At 46.0% G+C, this 20,733-nt stretch overlaps 2 protein-coding genes across 8 annotated transcripts in view; both read left to right on the top strand.

The window, feature by feature from the left end:
• The window catches only part of LOC108152288 (FH1/FH2 domain-containing protein 3), a 47,311-nt gene that overhangs the window by 512 nt on the left and 26,066 nt on the right, over positions 1–20,733 (top strand). For 4 of the 7 annotated variants that reach the window (XR_001774814.2, XM_017281508.2, XM_017281506.2 and 1 more), the window contains exons 2-4: positions 7,249–7,299; positions 7,363–10,889; positions 11,009–11,087. Coding sequence is in view for 3 of the 7 variants with exons in the window: in XM_017281508.2 (XP_017136997.1) it covers positions 7,249–7,299; positions 7,363–10,889; positions 11,009–11,087 (3,657 nt within the window). In the remaining 4 variants the exon portion in view is untranslated. Of the gene's footprint in view, positions 1–7,248; positions 7,300–7,362; positions 10,890–11,008; positions 11,088–14,372; positions 14,530–20,733 lie in introns of those variants that run through there. The other 3 variants (XR_001774815.2, XM_017281509.2, XM_017281510.2) reach the window with 2 other exon arrangements.
• On the top strand, positions 3,279–4,953 carry LOC108152289. Its single transcript, XM_017281511.2, has 2 exons — positions 3,279–3,876; positions 3,961–4,953. Exons 1-2 carry the CDS (start codon positions 3,388–3,390, stop codon positions 4,870–4,872), a joined length of 1,401 nt encoding a protein of 466 aa, XP_017137000.1. The 5' UTR covers positions 3,279–3,387; the 3' UTR covers positions 4,873–4,953.

The following is a 20,733-nucleotide window of genomic DNA, read 5'->3' as shown; positions in this document are numbered from 1 at the left end:
CAATTCCTACCATCCACAGATTTTTGTTTATTTCTAATTTGTTGCCTTACCTCACACGTAGCCAGATAAAATGTATCTATGAGCTTGCTTTTTTGCGTATCTGTGAGTGTGCTTTTGTGCCTCCAGATCCATTGATAAACAATTTACCTAAAAGTTAGCTCATTGTCTGACTTTTGCCCAGTTAATTGCTCTCATTTTCCAGGCAGCATCTCAAATTATGCTGTGCCTAGGTGTGGCTGGGTTCTTTGTAAAATTTGAATGAGAGAACGAATGAATGAGTACACGTACAAATGGTCAAATGAATGAGCTTGAATTAATCACTTTTATGTGTATATGCACAATGTACGCTGATGATCTTTCTGGCAGTGGATTCAAATGATTTAACTTGATTTTTGGTTTATTTTTCATGGGGAGAGTATATATTTTCAAATAATTTATATTTGTTTGATTTTTTGATGCATTTCGAGTAGTCAATGTCAGTGTTATTATAATAAATGGCTGTAGATTAACTCTCTGACGCTCTAAGAGTATGCTTGTATCATTCATTTTTGCAATCTTAATCTGTTCATGGAAAATATCAAAAATCAATCAGATAAAAGTGATTTATCTAGTATATAGTAGCCTCCAAGAGGACGCCACAGCCACTACGGGCCTATGCGAAAAAGTCCCATAAACAATACCCCGACGGTTTATACCCCCCTATCCGGATAACTTAGGGCCATAATGGCCTATGTGTGGCCCCGCTGAGGGCCGTCCGGACTAACCTAACCTAGTACATAATATATTCATTTTGTAGGAGAATCTAAATTTAAGTGGAATCACTTTCTTTTTACAATTTCCACACTCTGATAAAATCTCTTTGAATACATTTTTAAGTCTCATCTAATCGATTGTCAGCGCTTTTTTCTCTGGGTGTAAGGGCAATGTTCCTATAATTCATATACAATCATTTGGCCTAACATTCAAGTCGTTAATCCCCTGGGAAGATTCTCCTCTGATTCCATTCATGTTCCGCTCATTACATCCTTTTGTTCCTAGACATCAACTTTATGAGTTTTTGGGACGTCTTCTGACACGACGCTGCATAAATCAATTAAATATTTTTGTGACCCTCTCAAACTAATAAACCAATCAATTTATGGCCGGAAAACAACAAGTCTCCATTCCATCTCTCCCATCAGCAGTCCACCTTTCTCCTACTCCATCCTCTACACCGAGATCTCTTTCAGCATCAGTTCCCAATTATTTTTAGAATCTTTGGGTCTATAAATGTTGGAAAAAAATAGTTTCTGTGCTTCTTTTACGGGTGACGCAGTCAGAGTTCTTGTGTTCTTGTTGGTGTTCCTGGCTTTTGGTACTTTGTTGAAGATTTTTATGGCCAGAAGGAAGTTGTAAATATTTATGACACGCATAAAGTCGAAAGTTCCCTGTGAGAGCCGCCGCGGAGCACGCACCACCTAATTAATTAACAAAGTGTGAATCTCCATGCAATTTGTTCGAAGCGAATGGGAGTCTTGAGCGGGGAGCAGCGATAGACCCATCAATCCTGTAAGACTCGAGGAATACATCTCAGATCAATTGGAAGCAAGGACGTGGCACTGCTGCTCTCGAAACTCGAATCTGTAATCGTAACCCTTCCCACTTGTATAATTCTTTGGACAATTTTAATGTTTCATAGTTTATTTTGTTGTGAATTAATTATAAAATGTAACAGTGTTTATTCATTATTCACTGGAATGGCACGAGGGCTCTTGCCAAGCCGTGCGGTCTTGTTGCCCTTCACTACCATACCGATGATCCAGGCCGAATGGCCATCCAGCCTCTTGAGATCTTTGCAGAAGGCAGAAGCCTGCTGCTGTGGCATGCAGATGAACAGACCTCCCGAATGTTCGGGGGCCCGACCCTGCAACAGTTGGTTATTGGCGTCGACGGTGGTCTTGGCCAACTTTTCCACATTCTTGATCAATGGCAGGTTGTAAATGCAAAAGCTCACCTCGTTCTTTTGCAGAGAAGCCAGGTGCTCGGCATGCCCCAGGAGACCCAGCTCGCCAATGTGGGTGGCCCCGTGGGCATTGTGCTTGAACATGAGACCAGCGGCCACGCGATTGAGGCGGACCATGCACTTGATGGCCTGGTGATGGGCTTCTTGCAGCTCCTCGTCGGTGAGTTTCAGCTCCATTCGCTTGCAGCACGTTCGCTTGCCGGCGATGTACTTGTATGCATTGAGGGCCAGCTGTGTGCCCAGGGGCTTGGTCAGAACCAGGACGTCGCCGGCGATAGCGTATCCCGGCTCAATGAACCCGTCCATCTGGCACACAGTCGAGGCCTGTCCGCCCAGGAAGCACAAGGGATTAGCTATGGTCCGGACTCCAGTAATTGGGGCGCCAACATCAGAGGCGCGGAACTTAAAGCCGCTCAACATTAAAGGGAGCACCACATCGCGCTCCTGCTTCGTCATCTTGCTGCTCACGCCCAGCATTATCGACATGTTGTCGCAGTCGCTGACGCCCATGGCATACAGATTGTTGAGCAGCTTGCCACAGGCGATTTTGCCCATCACATAGGGATCATCGATGATGGGGTAGAAGAGGCTGGTTGCCTGCACCAGCCAGTATACGCCTTTTCGCAGCGGAGTCACAGAGCAATCGTAGCCGATGCCGAGTCGGGGCACAGCTGATGCAACCGGAAGCATCTCATCCTGAACCACGGTTGTCGGCTCCCCCTCATGGGCGAGACCCGATGCAAAAAGCGCATTGGAAAGAGCATTCTGGGGCAACTTGCAGCCAGCTGGCCCTACGTCGGCAAAGCGTGTCAGACGGAAGGAATTGTCTAGGCCGTGATCCTTGGGATCGAAGCTGGGACGCTCCAAAGTATCATCAGATTGGCTGCTGTTGTTGTCGTTCATGGTTTTTGCTTTCTTTTCTTTTTTTAAATTACGTTTACTTTGTTTTCAATGTAAGAAAAAGCTGATATGTATTATTCCAGCACTGTTTCAAGTGTTGGAAATGCCTACTACAGGAAAATGCTATCGACTCACGCTCTCCACCGCTTTGCAGCTCCAAAAATATTTGAAGATTGAACGTTTGCTCCCATTATTTTTTATAAATATTATTTTTATTATTCCTTCTTGTACAAAAGTAACATGCATTATTTCACCAAGCAGAAAATGGTAAGAAATCGTTTAAACAATCGTTTACAGCACTGTATCCAAGTGTTGAAAGTACTTTCGATAGTATTGTTATCAAAGCGTGCTTTGAAATCGTTTTAGTTTATCTTTATTTGAGCGTACATGAAAAAAAATTACAAATTCGAAAGAGCACAAAGATTGCCATATTCCCAGGCAATTTTTACAGTCTACAAGTAATCTAGAAAAGTAAGAACGCAGCCATGCCACGTCGTTATCATGGAAATGCCGCATCCATAGCAATGCTGCGCAAGATGAGGCACGACACCTACAACGGCATCAACATCCACAAAATTAGCAGCCACAAAACTAAAGAGAAAACCAACAAAAGCAAAAGCGCCAGTGGCCCCGCCAGCGGCTCGAAAAACTCAAATGAGAAAAAGTCCAGCTCTGAAAAAGCCGAAGAATCTATCCAGAAGCCCAAACAGCTGCCAAAGCTGGCAAAGCAGGCAAAGCTGCCGCAGCTGCTGGCAAAGAAGACTTCGCTTTCGTTCATTTTCAAGAAGCCGACACTTGTCCCGGCCTTAATCCGTGCCCCGAAGAAGGTGCCAAGGTGCGACCTGGAGCAGCTTGAACAGCAGCCGAACCCCGACCAGATCTATTTGCTTGACGACCTGCATTCATTCGATGACGAGGAGCTGACCTGTGGCATTGACTTTGGCCCAGAGTCGTTCCATGAGTCGACTTTTGAGGTATCTGACAAGGAAACATTCTGCCATCTGCAGGAGATGAGTAGCTCCGGACCATTCTCTGACCTGCTTTCACTTTCCGACCAGGAGACACTCTGCAACAATGCATCATTCGGCGACCTGGGGCCATTCTGTGACCTGCTTTCACTTTCCGACCAGGTGGCTCCACTCTGCAACAATGCATCACTCGGCGACCTGGGGCCAATCGGCGACCTGGGGCCACTCGACGACCAAGGATCATTCTCTGACCCCGAAACAATCTGTTACCGCCCACAGGATTTAATTAATGACCAGATGCCAGCCTTCAACGAGGTTCCACCCTTCAACGAGGAACCTGCAACCTGCAACCTGAAGCCACGCGGCGACATGGAGGCAATCTTCAAACTGCCATACTATATCATCGATCCGAAATATGCCCAGTACCAGGAGCCAAAAGCTGCAGAAAAGCCAATCAGTGATGGCTACCCGCCAGAGTCGTCTGACGGCCAGGGATCGTCACGCAAGGCAGTGCCCAACGATACCTTCGCCTTTATGTTTGGCCACAGTGCGAAAGACTGGGAGCTAAAGCTCTTTCCAGAGCTGTACCACCGCATGCCGACACTGCCCTCGTATTCGGATATCTTCGGACAGCCCTCTTATGAGCCCCATCGTACGGCGCCCACGGCACCTTCCCAGAGCGAAGGCATTCGGAGCAATGCCGATGGGGTGTTTACTAACATTCCCAGTTCCATGATCCTAGATCAATATGGGATTGTGGGTCTACTCGCGGCCATGCGGGCTACCCACACCCATCCGGAGACTACCCGACTGGTGTTTGGGGAAGATCTGACAAAGCTCGGCCTGGATCTGGCTTCAACGGACGAGATCTATGTGAACTTCAATGGACCCTTCACCACCAAGCCGCCACAAAGGAAGCCAATGCAGATGCACCAGGACAAGGCATCGGACGACGACTTCGCCTATATGCGGAAAGAGGATCAAGAGACCGGAGCTGATTAGGCATGAGCTTGACAACCTGATCTGTCCACATGTCCACATCAAGATCTGAGACTCATATATAAATTTAAATGTCTATACCATTTTGTTACTTTTTGGGAAATGGACATTTTTTTGTGTAGTTTTCATTTTCGTTTGTTTTCACTTTTATTTTGTATAAATCTTTACACATTTGAATTTTGTAAAACGCATTTTTCGACACTTTTGACAGAGCGAAATGTAGGAAAAGCGTTTATAAATAAATCATATGTCTGGCAGACATCGGACGCATGGCACGCGAATACTTGAGATCGTTGGACTCGCAGATACATAGATAGATACATATATTTCGTAGTTATAGCTTGCGAGTGGTTTATGTGTGCTTTATAGACTCGGTCGACTGACAGACAGGCGCTTTATAGCGCATCCTGGTGTCTGGGGTCGTCCCTAATTGAGTCCACATAATAACGCTGTCAGAGAAGTACGCACTCCACTCCAGAGAGCGGGGCTGGCACATGGCAAACCCATTCCAGAGACGATCCATCCATAGACACATCCACATCTACATCCACATCTATCTCTATCCCCAGACTTTTCTCCGGTTGAGTCTGATGCTGAGTGTCGTCTCCGTTTGCTTGTTTTGCACATTGTTGGGGCTATTTGTGTATTTGGCATTCCATTTCACTGAGCGAAAACAATTAGCCGAGACTGTCTGTCTTGCTGTCTCTTCTCAGTCTTCTCCGGCTTCCTCTTCTCTATCCGTCTTCATGGCTTCCTCTCTCTCTCTCTCTGTCTTTGTTAGTTCTCTCATTGGGCGGTCGCTGGAAGAATTCAAGATTATTATTATTCTTTGTTCCCTGATATATGTCATGGGAGATTTTGAGGGGGACTTGGCGCCACTATTGAATTGAGGAATTTTCAATGGAATATTCCATCATTCACTTGGTAAATGATCAGTGTGATTAGTGTGATATAAAATGGGATATAAGATGGGATCTTTGTCATTCTTTGGACAGGTACCAGGTACAGCCAAAATGTCTTCCAAAATATCCCAAAAATTGAATATATATAACAATAAATGACTGTTAAATGATTTCACACAAAGTACAATGCTGCTTTCCACTCGTATAATGCGCCAATATTGCTCGTGTCTCTGTCAATTTAGTGGGGGTTCAACAGCATTTCAACTGCTCATTAAATATCAGCTGCATTAATTGGTGCAAAAGATCTTTTTGCTGTGCCAAAAATCTATAAAAAGTCGACATGAATTTTGCAATATTAAATGGTCTGTCCGTCTACCTTTCTATCTGTCTGTCCCCCTGGATCCACCTGAACACGGGGGTTCTCTAAATATTTATATGTACATATGCATGTATGTATGCTCGTGGCCAAGATGTGTCTCTGTCGCTTTATGTAGAGGACGAGGGCGAGAGATTTTCTAATGCCCGCCGATGCTCGGTCGAGATTAGAAGGCAGATGTTGAAATAATCGAAATGAATCTGTTTACACGTCCAAATTAATTGAAAAACGCGTGCTACAGCGCCATTTAATTGAAAATGAAATAGAGCCAAAGGCAAGGGAAAATGCATTGAAGCGAGTTCAAAGAAGCAGCAGCAGCAGAAGCCCCCAAAAATACAAATAGCATTGGGGATCCAATGGGAAAAGTTGGGGGAGATTCTTTGGCATCGTCTGATGGTGTTGATGTTCTCTTCAGACAGAGGCTGATGCGGCGACTGATGATGATGCCTGGCTGCCTGGCAGCGTGGCTGCGTGGCTGCCTGATGATGATGATGAAATGTGTGCGAATAATTGTCGAGTGCACAACTCATTGAGAAAGTTGCCCCCTTCGAACAGGAGGGGGGGGGGGGGGGGGGGGGGTGGATGCCGGGAGTCAATTGTTGTTATGGTCTAAGTGCGCCAATCAATCAAAGCCATGCCTTGTGATTCCTTCCCCTATCAATTTCAATTTCAATGAGAAAAGAGAATGAAGATTTCGAGGAATAATACCAAGAATATACAAAAGAATATGTCCATGGAAATTAATAGACTAGAAATACTCAATGAGAGAATGTGGTATACGAGGAGACGATGAAGCTGCAATATCATATCTGTTTAATCTAGAGGTGGTTCGATTCTCATGAAAATTGTTCAATGGATGGATCAAATATATCTTATTGTGTGTGCGAGCTTTTAACAAAAGATATTTGAAGTTAAGGTAGATATAATGGTAAAAGAACACGATGAAGGAGGTATAATAGTTGTTTTCCAAATAAAAAAATCTGAAACCATTAGAGCGATCCATTAGAACTCATCGCAAATGAATATTTTGGAGTGTAATTACAATTATAAATATAATCTTGAAAATTCAGCGAATAATCCCAATTCCCTTCTCTTCTGCAGACACCCTGGAAGTCCAGCCTGGGCAGCTCTTACAAAACCGGCAGCTCTTCGGTGAGTCTATTAATAATACTCTCACCTTTCACCCACTCACTTTCACCCTCTCTCGCCCTACAGTATGGAGCTGGAGGCGACTCCACATCGCGTTACAGTTCCCTGGCCACGCCTAGCGCCTACAGACCATCATTCTCGGGCGGGACATACCGCCTCAAGCGAGATCCACCCACATCGGCAGCCCCACCGCCCGTCACCAGCTACGTGAGTCGCTATGCCAAGACGGAGCCCAAGGAGACGGCCGCCAGCGAGCGGAGCAGTCCCATTAAGCGGTACACGGGGGGAGCTGGGACGAGCAGCAGCACACTGGGAAAGTACGGCAGATCCAGGGATCCCAGTCCCGTGGCCCTGGAGCACACGAATCGAGGCAAATCGAGGGATCCGAGTCCAGTCATCGACAGCGGGAGGAGCAAGCTGGGGGCCACCTATCGCAGTGGAAACACCTCGACCTCCTCCTCGTCGTCGGGTGCGAGGAATGGGTACGGCAGTCGCTTTGGCCCCGCCGCTTCAAGGATCAGCAATGGCAGCAGCAATGGCAGTGCCATCTCCTACTTGACCACCAGCGACTTTCATGCGAGAACGGCCAGTCGAGCCAGGGCCAGCAGGGAGAAGGAGCAGGAGGTCACCGCAAGTCCCCCAGAGAAGGCCAGGGAGGAAGAGCCAAAGGGCAAACAGCAGGCCAGCCCCGAGAAGGAGCAGGAACAGAAGAAGGTTGCACAGGACCTGCAGCCCGAGGAAACCTTCGTCTCCGTGTCGGTGGTTACGCGTGCCACTTCGCCCACGCCACCGGGGAGTACCACCGTCCAGCGTACGCGCCGCATCGACATTGCCAAGACCATCGAGAAGACCATCCAGCGATCGACGAAGCCCCGCCAGATGCTGGAAAAGGAGATCCAATCGGACAGGATGGACGATTCCACGCGATATCTGCGGTACAGCGGTGGCAGCAGCAGCCTCAGCTCCACCTACAGTCCGCACAGGGATCGGATCAGCAGCCTCCGTTACAGTGCCAGTCCGCTGTCCAACAAGTCCGTGTCCCCCTCCGTGGAGGGGAAGTCACAGTCACCAGCGGAGGTCCCCAGTCCACCGTCCAAGAGTAATGGCTCCTTGAGTAATGGGAGCTCCGCCAAGTTGTCCTCCGCCTCCGCCAGCAAATCGAAGCTCTCTCCGCCCAAGGCCATACGTCTGAATGCCTCACGTCAGTCCTCCGTGGAGAATTTGGCCAATAAGCCACCAGCAGCACCCACCAAAAGCGAATCACCCACCAAGACCTGCTCCAGCTCCAGTTCGGGCAGCTCTGCCGTCAAATGGCCCAACAAGGACTTCCGCAAGAGCTCCCTGAATGTGGGACCCACGGACAGGCCGCGCAAATCGCGCACTCCCAGTGGCGGGGAGTCCGAGGACGTGGTGACCAATGGAGGGTCCGCCCAACTAGAACGCTCGCCCAGTGCGGGCTCTGAGGGGAGTTTGGCTTCGGCTGGCTCCTCCGGAAAGAAGAGCTCCAAGCTGAGCAATGGCAAAACGTCCTCCTCAACGGGTAGTCGTCAGAGCACATCTTCGTCCTCCGCGGCCGCCTCCTCCACCTCCGCCTCGGACAGCGAGCAGCGGGTGAAGACCGTTAAAAAACAGAGCAAAAAGAAGACGCCCAAAGAAGGCAAGGTCGTTGCCGGCAATGCCGGCCAATCGTTGCCCAACCAAAATAGCCGCAAATCGAATACGCCAGCACCTGAGTCACCTTCACTAGAGGGCCACGATCCCCAACCGAATGAGAGTCCGGTGGCGGCACCACCACCGAACCGATCGCCACAAACGCGTCGTCTGCAGAAGCTCTCGTCGGTGTCGAATTTTTTCGCAAATCGTCAGCAAGACGCAAATAGTGAACCGATCTTCCTCGAAAGCTCGGAGAGCTCTGGGGAGCCGGAGGCCCCACCATCGATCAGTCTGGCCACAGATCTTAACACGAACGAACCGCGAACGAAATCGACAAAAACGACGCCCACGAGCGAAGCGAATACCTCAACGAGATCCCCACTGACGACCCCCAGTTCGAGTACGCGCTGTCCCGCCACCACAAGGATCACCACTGCCACCACCCCAACGACGATCAGCAGCAGCAGCACCACCACCACCACGCAGGACACTAGCCTGAGCACCACCTCCGAGCAGGACCCCAGCCAAGAGGAGCCCAGCTGGTGGCAGGACACCAGTCTCCAGATAAACACAGCCTCCGCTTTGGATCAGAACAATCAGAACGGGGAAATGCCTGCTTATAGGCTACGGCACATTGATTCCGGTGAGGAGCAGGCCTGGTGGCTGCGCCGTAGTGAGGCGGATGATGAGGGTGATGATGATACGCTGGCAGAGGAGACTCTGAACCCGCTGGACGATGATCCCAGTCACTGGAGTAGCCAGGATCACGACTTGGAGACGATATCCAAGGTCAAGCAGATGCCAAGGAGCCGCATCTCACCGGAGCAGGATGCCTGGTGGCTCGAGGAGGAACAGGAACAGCAGCCCCAGTCTCAGGCAAAGATGGAGTCGCAGTCACCTCAGACCCGTTCCCTGCCACAGTCACCGCCGCAGTCCCGATCTCTGCCCCAATCGCCCCCGCAATTGCAGTCCCCTCTCCATTCAAATGGCTACCACGAGGACGAGAACAACAACAACAACATCAACAATGAGACGCATGTGGAGGTGACCTTGAAACTACCGAGTGGTTCCAAAAGCTCCAACTCAAAAAGCCACAGCGACGAGGGACCCAAGCACTGGTGGATGTCCGGACCCACCAAAAAGCTGTTCAATGTCCAACGCGTGGAGTCCGGAGAGCGGGCCTGGTGGCAGGACAGTGAAAAGGAAAAAGAGAAGGAGAAAGAGAAAGAGAAAGAGATGGAACCACCGCCAGTGAAGCCACCCACACCCCCGCCTTGCATCATCAAGCACTGGGAGTCGGGAGAGCGGGCCTGGTGGCTGCAGGACGAGCCAGAAGCAGCGCAGTCGGCAGCAGTTGCAGTTGCTGCCGCTGCCAACGCCAGCAGCGACGAGGAGGAGGAAGAGGAGCAGCAGGGCAGAGATGAGACAGATCTAAGGCGCAGGAATTCGCAGCAGCAGCAGCACCAACTGGACACGCCACACGAGCTGAGCAGCTCCTTCCACTTTTCCTACACCGAACGCCCGCCGCCACTGGGGCAGTGCGCCAGTCCTGTGCCGACAGAGCAGCGACCGCGCTGTCCCTCGCCCTACGACAACATTCCAATGGGAAGAGCCCACATGCCGGCAGCGCAGTCAGCGCCACCGACATCGCTGCAGCCACGCTTCTCCCCACAGGTGAGGCGGCCCGGCGAGAAGCTTTTCATCTCGCGGCATCAGAATATCGACGAGCTTTTGGGTGGCGCTTGCCGGCCGCTCAGTCCGCTCTTCTACAACAACAGCAGCAGCGATGCGACGCCGGAAAGCGGCACGAATATGTTTCTGCTGGAGGAGAGCTCCTCTCTGGCCAGCAAGAATATGTTCCTCCTGGAGGAGATCACGCCGGATCAGGTGCGCATCCACGATAGCACCGCCCAGAGGCCGGTCATCCAGCGCATGCAAAGGTGAGTAGCGTGAGAGCGAAAGCTCCGAGAGAGAGTGCTTTCTGTCGTTTGTTGTGTGGTGAATGTCGAACATGTGGTTGCTAATGCACTCTCTCTCTCTCTCTATTTTGATCTTGCAGAGATGTGGAGTGGTTGGAGAATGGCAGCAACTTTTACGAGCCACCAAAGCAGCACCATCAGCAGCAGCAACAGCGGAGGGTAAGTGGTTCACCACCCTCTCTCTCCCACTCTTGATTTCTAAGCAGATTGCAGGCTTTTTGGCAGCCTGCCCGGCGTCTCGTCTTGTTACGATATATCTATCGTGACGCCTACGCCTTTGTTTATTTATACAGATACCCTTACTCACTTTTCCAGATATAGGCAGAGCATATTAGCTAGTCACTTATCAGCGGAAGCCCTTACTCACATCTAGTCATTCGGTTGATGATGCCCCACCTTCCCGAACTGCCTTTCACATTCAATGGCCTTATCGGCAGGACTTATGACACCCACTGTATCAATTACCCTGTACTGCAGCTGTAAGCTCATATGACAAAGGGCAACGCAGAGGCAGGGCCAGTCAAGGTGCGCTCGCTCACACCCAATTCTTCAGTTATCAGAATCTGGCATCTCTCTCGCGCGCCAGATTCGGTCCCGAATGACAGCAGTCCTCAAGTGTCTGAGATCTCTGGTGGTTTGTGGAAGGGAGAGGGGGCCCTGTGAGTCAGCCGTAGGCCGCCATCCGCAGGCTCTCGTGCGCTCTCACTCCCACACTAACAACAATGCGCACAAAAATGCCAGAACAAAATGCGGAACAGCAAAAAGAAAAAACACATAATAACTAGTACTGGCTGGAAATACCCTGTAAAAGGGTATTGTTAATCTGACTGGTTCACTTTTCTATGCCGAATTATATAACTTCGGAGCAAATTAATGTAAACTAAGAGTTGGTTTGGGTGCCGCCCCACTTGCAGTACCGTCCTTCGACTAGTTTTCCCAGAAATACACAGACGTGTAAAGCTTTATAAATGAGAGCTTTAAAACATACATATGTACTATTCAAGAGTATAATACTTATGTTCACATTTATAGAGTAGTCGAGATGTCTCTACCCGTCGTGAGTGCCATAGCCCCCTACCAGCAAAGGGTATAAAAATCACGCAAAAATTCCCACTTAATTACATTCTGTCTGCGGGGCAGTCAGCGGGTCGCTTCCCGGCGAATTTGGATCTCGGTTCTGCGCTCCAGTTTGATGGGATGGGTTCGCGCCAACAAGGGAATCTCAGAAGAAGAGACTCCCGGCTAAATGGGTCATAATGCAATTAACATGAACATAAAGCCAAATCAAGTGGGAAAGAGCAAAGATAACTGTAAATTCCAGTAACCCCACCACTGTGTGGGGTTAGCATTTAACAGAGGGAACAAAGTGAGATTGCAATTATTTATATGTACATATGTATTCGATTCGCTGCTTATGTACTCGCAAAATTGTTGACTTTGTGCTGCCAAATGTGGCCATAAAATAAGTCCCCGTCGAACATTAAAAATCGAAAGTCCATTCAACTTTTGCATGAGGGGTGGGGCGGGGTACGAGGTATCTCTCACTAGACAAAGTCTGTTGTTGTCACCTCTGAACCGCCGTCAATCTGTCCCGCTCTCTCGCAAATTCTTTTTTCACCTCTGAACCTTCATCGGTGGCTGTCTCTGTCTCTGCCTCTCGCATGAATCGCTAGCCCAAAATAGCCAAACGGCATTGATGCGTGAAAATCAAAGCAAAAAAAAAACAAGCCAAAAAATTACGCAAATTACATTATAAAAGACATTTAGTTTCGTTTATCGCGCAAATAATTGCGCAAAGGCAAAAGAGACACAATTTTAATGGGGTGGAAAACAATACAAAACACTCGCGGATGAGTCAGATCTGTCTGATGTCTGTTCATCCATCCCACTGTTGAATACTGTGCGGTGTCTGTCTTTTCCTCTGCATCTTCCCAGTGCTATCCATCTCTCTTTTCATCGTTCTTTCTCGTCGTCTTCTTCGCATTGTTGTTATTCAAGGCAATGGGTGACAACTCTATTATCAGTTCGTGTACTATCATGTCTCCAAAGACAAACCAAGTTGGTTTTTTGTTATTTATGTTGTAGTTTTAACATATTTGAAGTCTGAATCGACATTTGTTTGACTCTGAACTTGGGGAAACTCCCATTAGATGTGAAGTGTTAAGTTTTTATTTCTGAGGAAATATGTAACATTGAAGCTGCTGCTGTGTATTTATCTATCCATCCCTCTCGCTCTTGAGCGTAGAAATAAACGGTAGACGGACATATGTACATATGTTTTTCTGATTCTTTCCCTTTCCCTCTTTAACGGAAGCACATATTACTCGAATGTAATGATTAATAAACAAGCACTTTAATGTCATACTCCTCCAAGCTTTAACCCAATTTAAATACCTCCAACCCACTTAAACTGTCCCATTAAACAATCCACCGGCTATAAAAACAAAAAAAATTATTTACTCTATCGCCAAGCCTAATCGGCATTTGAAGCAATCGATAGGCCATTAAGTGGCATATCGAATGTGTTGGCCCCACCGTTAAACGCATGGCTGCCAATTGAACGTATAACTCTTTTTGGCCCGCTCCCAAAATGCAATACATTGTCCCCCCCGTCCTAAATGAAGTTTTGCACTCCACACAAACACACACACATACACCCACCCATAGGAGTATGCACCCAGCGAATGTCCAGCTAATGATAGGCTAACGCTCAATCAACGATAAAGCCAAATTGTGGCACACGCGCAGCCTGGGCTATTTTTAGGCCCTGAAAATCGACTATCAGCTGCAGTTCAACGCAGCAGCAGCAGCAACAACGTGTTGCAGGAAGGTGCAGCCTGGCCACAGGCACAAACATACACACACACACATACACACACACACACCTGCACGCAATCCAACCTGCCTCAAGAGGTTTACGTAGCGTAACGCAACGTAACCCAAACGTCCGCGTCTTGTCTTACGCGGCTAACGCAAGGTGTGTGTGAATATAAGGTGAGTCATTCCCAAGAAACGATCAAAAGATTTTATTTTCAAGGTCTGCGGTCTGCAGAGAGCAAAGAGAGAGAGTGAGGGAGAGAAAGACTTTCTCAGGCGACGAAATGGTTGATATGATCAGGAAAAATAACATGCAGCATGTACAACACATTAAACATTTATCACAAAACAGAGAGTACCACCTTACCTTGTATAAATGCACCGTTGGCTATCGTCTCTATGGCTGCTTACGTTGTTGTTCCCGCTCTCTCGCTCACCGTGGCTTTGGCTTTGGCTGATTCTCTCTCACACCACTACACTTTGCCCGTGCTTCTTCTTCTTCATCTTCTTGCACTTTTGTTGCTTGCCTTCTTCCACTTTGGGAGCTTCAGCGGCTCCACGGCATTTTGGGGCTTTCAGTTGCTCCACGGCATTTTGGGGCCTTCAGTTGCTCCCCGAGCACCCTCGAATTCAGTCGTCGCCGGTCGCCTCCGTTGTTTGTCGCGTGTCGTGTGAGTTAAGAAAAACGTAAAAATACGCGCACCCCCGCTATTGCTGGCTACCCCTCGTCCCTGGCGTGTTGTTGTTGGCAACATTTATGATATTTTAACCAACAAACGGAATGGTAATTGGAAATACTAAACAGATCCAAAGTGTTTAGCAAAAAATCAAACGAAATACAAAATAGCCGATAAAGTGGGAAATAATTGTGCAAAACGAATCGAGGAAGAGGCATAAACATGGTTAATAATGTTAACTAGACGACGGACTCTGCTAAAATTGCAATTTGTTTTGAAATACTATTGATTTTTTTGCGTGTCACTGTGTCAGTGTCAATGGACAATCTTCAATTTTTTTTTATGGTTTTCGTGTGGTGTGCTCCACTGTGGGCGCCCCTGCTTCTTCAAAAAAATCTCAGTGTCAAATGTTCTTCAGCGGGAAACAGCTGTCGTGCCTGTCTCCATCTCATTCGCTCTCCTTGTCTGCTCTTCCTCTTTGGCCGCTGCTTCGTTATGGAGTGCAGGGCTCTCACGAAACGTCAGGTTCGGGCTCCTATTGAGGATCTCTGTCCCCTGTCCCCTGTCCCTGTGAGATGAGCAAATAGTAGTGAAAATATACACACACAAAAAAAAGACTCTAAAGGAGAGGCAAGGGAATATCCAAAAACCGGAATTGTGCAAATAAATCTCGATACAAGACGAGTCTTCCCAGGGAAGCACTCTGTGGGTCGGTCATTTTGTTGGGGCCAGAAGGAAGCATATCGTTGGCGTTCAATTTTTGGCAAATTACGAGGAGAGAAATATGTAATTTATTTGCAATCATTAAGGAAAATTGCATGCCCAAGGGGAAAATATGTCTCCCCAGAAGATCACTTTCTATACTTTACCCTATGAAAGCTGCATTTCGTGGGCCATCTATCACCTGTTGACCCAAAAATCATTGACAGCAAATTATCATCTAGTACCGCTCCACATAGTACCCGCATAGACCTTCCTTCATTCTGTCAGCTGTCGCTCAATTAGTTTGAATTGCATTACCCTATGATTACCCCATAAAACAGACGGCCCCAACATGCCCCAACTAAAACCGAAACTAAAGCTAAAACTTACTCTTCTGCTGCTCTACTCTTTATTTACCTTTTAATATGCAAATAATGAATGCTGTGGAATTTATTATGGCGAAATAAGAATGAGTTAATTCACTCAGCTCTATATCTAGTGTGCAAAAAAAGAGCAGCTGTTGGAGGGGTTAGTGGGGGGCAAGAAAAACCTCATTTTCAACGCGGCTAGTGCGAAGTACGAAGTACTTGCCAGAAAGAGAGCTTCGCCTCGCTTCTACTTAGCCATAGACACAGGCATGTGCAAATTACAGTGGGCTGTGAAAGTCAGTGCAACGTCAGTGGAAATAATTGTGAAAAATGTGAGAGTATCTAAGGAGGATAGCATTTATAATGGAATAATAGAGGACGGAAGGAACAGTTCGTAACCAAAAATTGGCCCAGATCTGCGTGATTGTGGCCCAATTGTGATTCCCTTCAATTGTTTTTAGCGCATACCTAGCGCACCCACTGTGCGGACACCACCGTAAACGTAGTTACGATTTTAATTATCTGCCGGCGTAATCTGCCAGCGACGACAGCGACAGCGACGTCGACGTCGACCGCCTGTTGACGTGCCAACCGCGAGACACTTCAGATTTGGCTTTAGTTTCAGCGTAGTTTTTTTTTTCGCTCGCTTCTTCTCTGGGTTTAGCGGTCGCCGCTTTGCACTCTATTATCTTGCTTTTCTTTTCTTTTCTCAGCTCAACCTTTTTTTGCAGCCGCTAATCCAATTTTTTTAATTGTGCTGCAAAGAGATGATGCGGAGAGAGGGAGAGGCGGAGAGAGAACACCATCCAGCACTTAGTTAAGACAGTAGTTGAAAGGGGTGGGTGGGGAAAGAGGGAGAGAGAGAGAGAAAAGGTTTGCCCTCAAATGGTGCTCTCTTCCTTGATGTTGCTTACGATTCTGCCGCTGCCGCTGCCGCTGCTTTTCTGCTGCGCTCGTTCTCTTTGTTTCTGTTTTGGTGGAGTTTTTTATACCCAAAATTGCCTGTGCAAAGTGCAAAGGGTATATGGATATCGAAAAGGGTTTACTTAATTTATAATATATGTTGTTCACATTTAGATACAAAGAAGTTCACACACCAAGCTCCAAATATTCCCCTTTCAACATTGTTCAGCCTAAACAGTACATGGTTAATGGGTATTTTGTAGTCGGTATTCAAGTCGGTCTTTCCACTCATTCCTTCTTTTTTGGTGCTTAGTTTTTCGCGTTATCTTTTGAGCGCTTATCTAGCTACTGAAGTCGTTCGTTTCGTTCCCTCGTTTGCTCGTTCGCTATGCAAAGTCAAGGTGAACAGCGGCTAGAGAATGGATGGAACAGAGATGGGGGTCCATCAACATCAACATCAACCCATCCACTGACAACTAATTATAATTCTCAACTTAAAGCCAAATTAAGTTGAATGACGAACCATATGATCTGTAATCGGCTTAAAGTTCAATTGCGTGGGAATTTTGGCTGTAAGCGAAAGCTTACATAAACCAGGGGGACTTATCTATCTGTTCGAAAAAACTATCTTTCAACTCATTAACTAACAATCAAGTTGGCAGCAGACAACAAAGCGCATTAGTGAGTAATTTCCCCTCTTATCCATCTTTCTCGTATATGTACATATCTACGTATGTACATATGTATCTACTTTGGACGATAAAGTGTTTGGCTAAACAATGAAAGTGTTAGTGGTGCAACCACACCCAAAAAAAAAAAAGAGAAAAAACCCCTCATAAAAAATGGTAAAAATTGTTGCGTTTGGTTTCTTTCAGCGAACGAGCGAGCACTCTTTGCCAAATGATATTGAGGTCACACCGTGGCTTAGTACACGCCACCCAAAGGCACTCTCTATATACAGCCATGCCCTACAGCTTACAGATACATGCATACTGTGAAATAAATAACCTATTAGCACGAAGGTCCCCCCATAGCCTACGGTAGTTTATTGATTTATTTCCCCTCTCTTTTGGTGCCTCTCTCTGGGTCGAAACATGATATTTCTTCTCACTTTCATTGACATGGATCTGATTCACACGCTTACTACAATATTTCTATGCAATGCATACTGTCTAGCATTGACATATGGAAATTGCAGTCAAAACTTCTGTTCGTTTTTGATGTCCGGAATTTTGGGTCAGGGTTCTGTTCTTAGAGGTATTCCTATTGATTTTTATGGGGCTACGACCATGAACGTACCTTAGAAACCACAAAATGGTTAAAGAATTGTGATAAAAGGTCGGGGAAAAGATCAATAAACTAGAAAATAACTAAATAAGAACATAATACAATAAAGCTGTGTAAATTGTATTACAAAATCTCAATTATCTCATTTTAACTGTAAAGTTTCATTCAAGTTTCAAGTGCTGGATAAACAAAAGACGGCACACAATATGGGATTTACTTTCGAGTACGCGTCTCGGAGTAAATTCGTTATAAATACAATTGAATCTTGTACAAACAATCGACCCATAGGTATATTTCAATCAAAGAAGCTGTCACTCCACATTTTATGGGAATAAAGAGTTCACTTCTCCGTCCATTACCTATCCTGAACAAAACCTATCCCTAACATTCCCCAACACCACTTCTATCTCCATCTACATCTAATGAAGTGATAACTTGAAATTTGGGGACCCTTCGGACTTATCAGGGGAGTTGAACAAATTTTCTGTGATTTTTATCGCTGCTTCACCAAATGTCTTTTCAATGGTTTTCTGAATGGTGGGCGCCATAAAAGTTGATTACAGCCAAAGGAGGAGCCAGAAGGGGGTTCATAAAATGCAAAGTAGTTTGATTGTGCGATCATAAAAAAAGGTTATGGCCATAAAAGCAATTAACTTTAACCAAAACGAATCGGTGCCAGAGTCGGGGGAGGCCCTGCCTGCGTCAGAGATGCAACAGATCTGTTGCCTTGATTTTGATTTGCTTTTCTTTGGCTTGCAATTTGCGGTTTTTTGTTGTGGATTGCAGAATACAAAAATAATCATTGATTACGGCATACGGCATCAGCCCATATTATGGGGAAATCTTACGACCTTGATGCCTGATTCGTATCGATTGTTGCAAGGCGAAGGCGGATTCAACTCTTTATTTTTACCATTTCTTTTGAGGCATCTTTTGATTGCTGCCCATTTGAAATTGCATTTCGAATCAATCAAACCTCAACTTGACCTTGCCACAAGCCCCATAATTTAACACTCACTCGCCACTATACAATTCCGGAGTCCGGAGTCCAGAGTCCGGAGGGACTGGCATTTGACACTCCCCCAAATCCGTAAACCGAAATCCCAAAACCGACAAACCATCAGCGATTTATCAGGCGGCCGTTGGCTGGTGGCTGGTGGCTGGTGGATGGTGGCTGGTGGCTGGCGGTGTGTGCAACATTTAAGCGCTGGATTGTTGCATAAAATCTGCATAAAATTAACAGGCGTCTCTCTGACCATTGAACCAACAAACAACAAACACTTTGTGTGGCTACAATTTTCAATAAATTTTATGTATTTTCGTATGCATTATGAGTCGTCAGAGGTGATTTATGGTGGAAACTGCAATGCCGACTGTCTCTACCAGTCGTCTACCTGTCTTTCTGTCTCTTGGAGATGCAATCGCCACAGCAGACAAGCCACAAAAAAAATGTTTAAATACAAATAACAAAAAAAAAAAAAAACTCTGTGTGTAATGCAATTTATCATGGCCCAAAGTGAAAACACGTCCAAAGCACAGGCGCAGATAAAACGCATTGTTTATTAGACTATAAAATGATGGTTATAGCCCCCCCACCCCCACCCCCCGCTCTCATCTGGGATCGTCTTGTGGCGGCTTGGCGTCGCTCATTAGGCCAACAGCTTGTAAAAAATCAAATAAAACCCCCGTCCAGCTCTGTCGCTTAAAGATTGTTATTCAAATGTGGGCCTCAGTTGAGTGAAAAGAGTGCCCTCATAAAGAAAATTAGACATAAGCCACAACATGAGCTTCATTTTCATGGAAAATCTATATGCTTTTGCTTTCAGATCATTCATTAGCGGATCAGCAGAACATTTGGGGCAAACAATCGTATGATTCATGATTTTGTTTGTTGCCCTTTAAGTATGGGATAGGGCTTACATTTCTAAGATATTTATTTCCAAGATTATTTGCTCATTGATTGTTGGAAATGCAGCACTTATCGATGGCGGGTATAAGTTAATTTCTTTGATAAATTTTTGTTATCAATTTTCCAAGAAAATCGATTTGCGAATTTGATACGTCCTCAATTTTAAGGGAAATACGTTAGGTGTTGAAGAAGATACATTTCTGAATCGATGTATTTAGTCGGTTTTGAAACATAAGAAGTCCAAGCATTAAGCTAAAATCATCCACAGAAAATCAATTGATCCGAAATCCCAAACGAGGGGCAAAGTACAGCATTCGGCATTGTGTTGTCGAATAGTTTTATTTAAAACCGCTGCAATTTCTGTAATAAGACACCAAAATGTCCCTGAAAAGACATAGACTTGGCAAAAATTACCTGAAATTATTGGAAAACAAACATAAGTTTCAACCAATCATCAAATTTCAGAAACTGAAGGCAAAAATCAACTCTTCCAAGAAATGTACGGTGTGCTCTTGCAGATAAAAGTAAAAAAAAACCTTGTATATTTTATAAATAATGCCCTCATAATCATACAGAGAGAATGCCTTGTGTTACTTCATGGAAATGATGTCATTTCCCTTAAGGGAAATCAACATCTCAGTACCGTCTTTATATATAGTAAATAATAAATGGTATTCTTATATCCTTCTATATAGCCACCCTATCCCCAACATTCATTTCGGTAAAAACGGAAATCCAGTAAATCAGTGAATCCCATATAAAATCGAACAAATGGCCAAAAACATCAACATTTTATTGCATAAAATATACAAATCTAAAAGAAAATCTAAAAAATGTAAAATATTTAAGTGTTTGACCCAAATTTTGAAATGAAAATTGTCACACAGCTGATGGGAAAGAAGAGGCTGTGAAAACTGGGCCACTGGTTCCACTTCTCCCCCACTGTCTCCCTCTCAATATTCCTCTGCCTCTCGGTGGTTTTTCTTGGCTAAAAAATGTATCTTAACTTTATTATTTTGATGATGATTGTTGTTGCCGTTTTGGTCGTTTGTTCGTTGGGTCGTTTGTTGCCCCATTGCATAATCCCGGCACAAAAATCGTGGCCAAGTCTTTTTTGCTGCACTCAAAAATATTAGTCACGC

This window comes from Drosophila miranda, chromosome XR, assembly GCF_003369915.1.
Source record: "Drosophila miranda strain MSH22 chromosome XR, D.miranda_PacBio2.1, whole genome shotgun sequence".
Taxonomy (NCBI): domain Eukaryota; kingdom Metazoa; phylum Arthropoda; class Insecta; order Diptera; family Drosophilidae; genus Drosophila; species Drosophila miranda.
The sequence above is the reverse complement of the archived record's forward strand: the minus strand, read 5'-3'. Positions and strand labels throughout refer to the sequence as shown.

Coding starts and splice junctions, on each gene's coding strand:
- LOC108152289 (XM_017281511.2), top strand. CDS start 3,388: ATGCCACGTCGTTATCATGGAAATGCCGCATCCATAGCAATGCTGCGC. Junction 3,877..3,960: donor TCCATGAGTCGACTTTTGAG/GTATCTGACAAG, acceptor CTTTCCGACCAG/GAGACACTCTGCAACAATGC.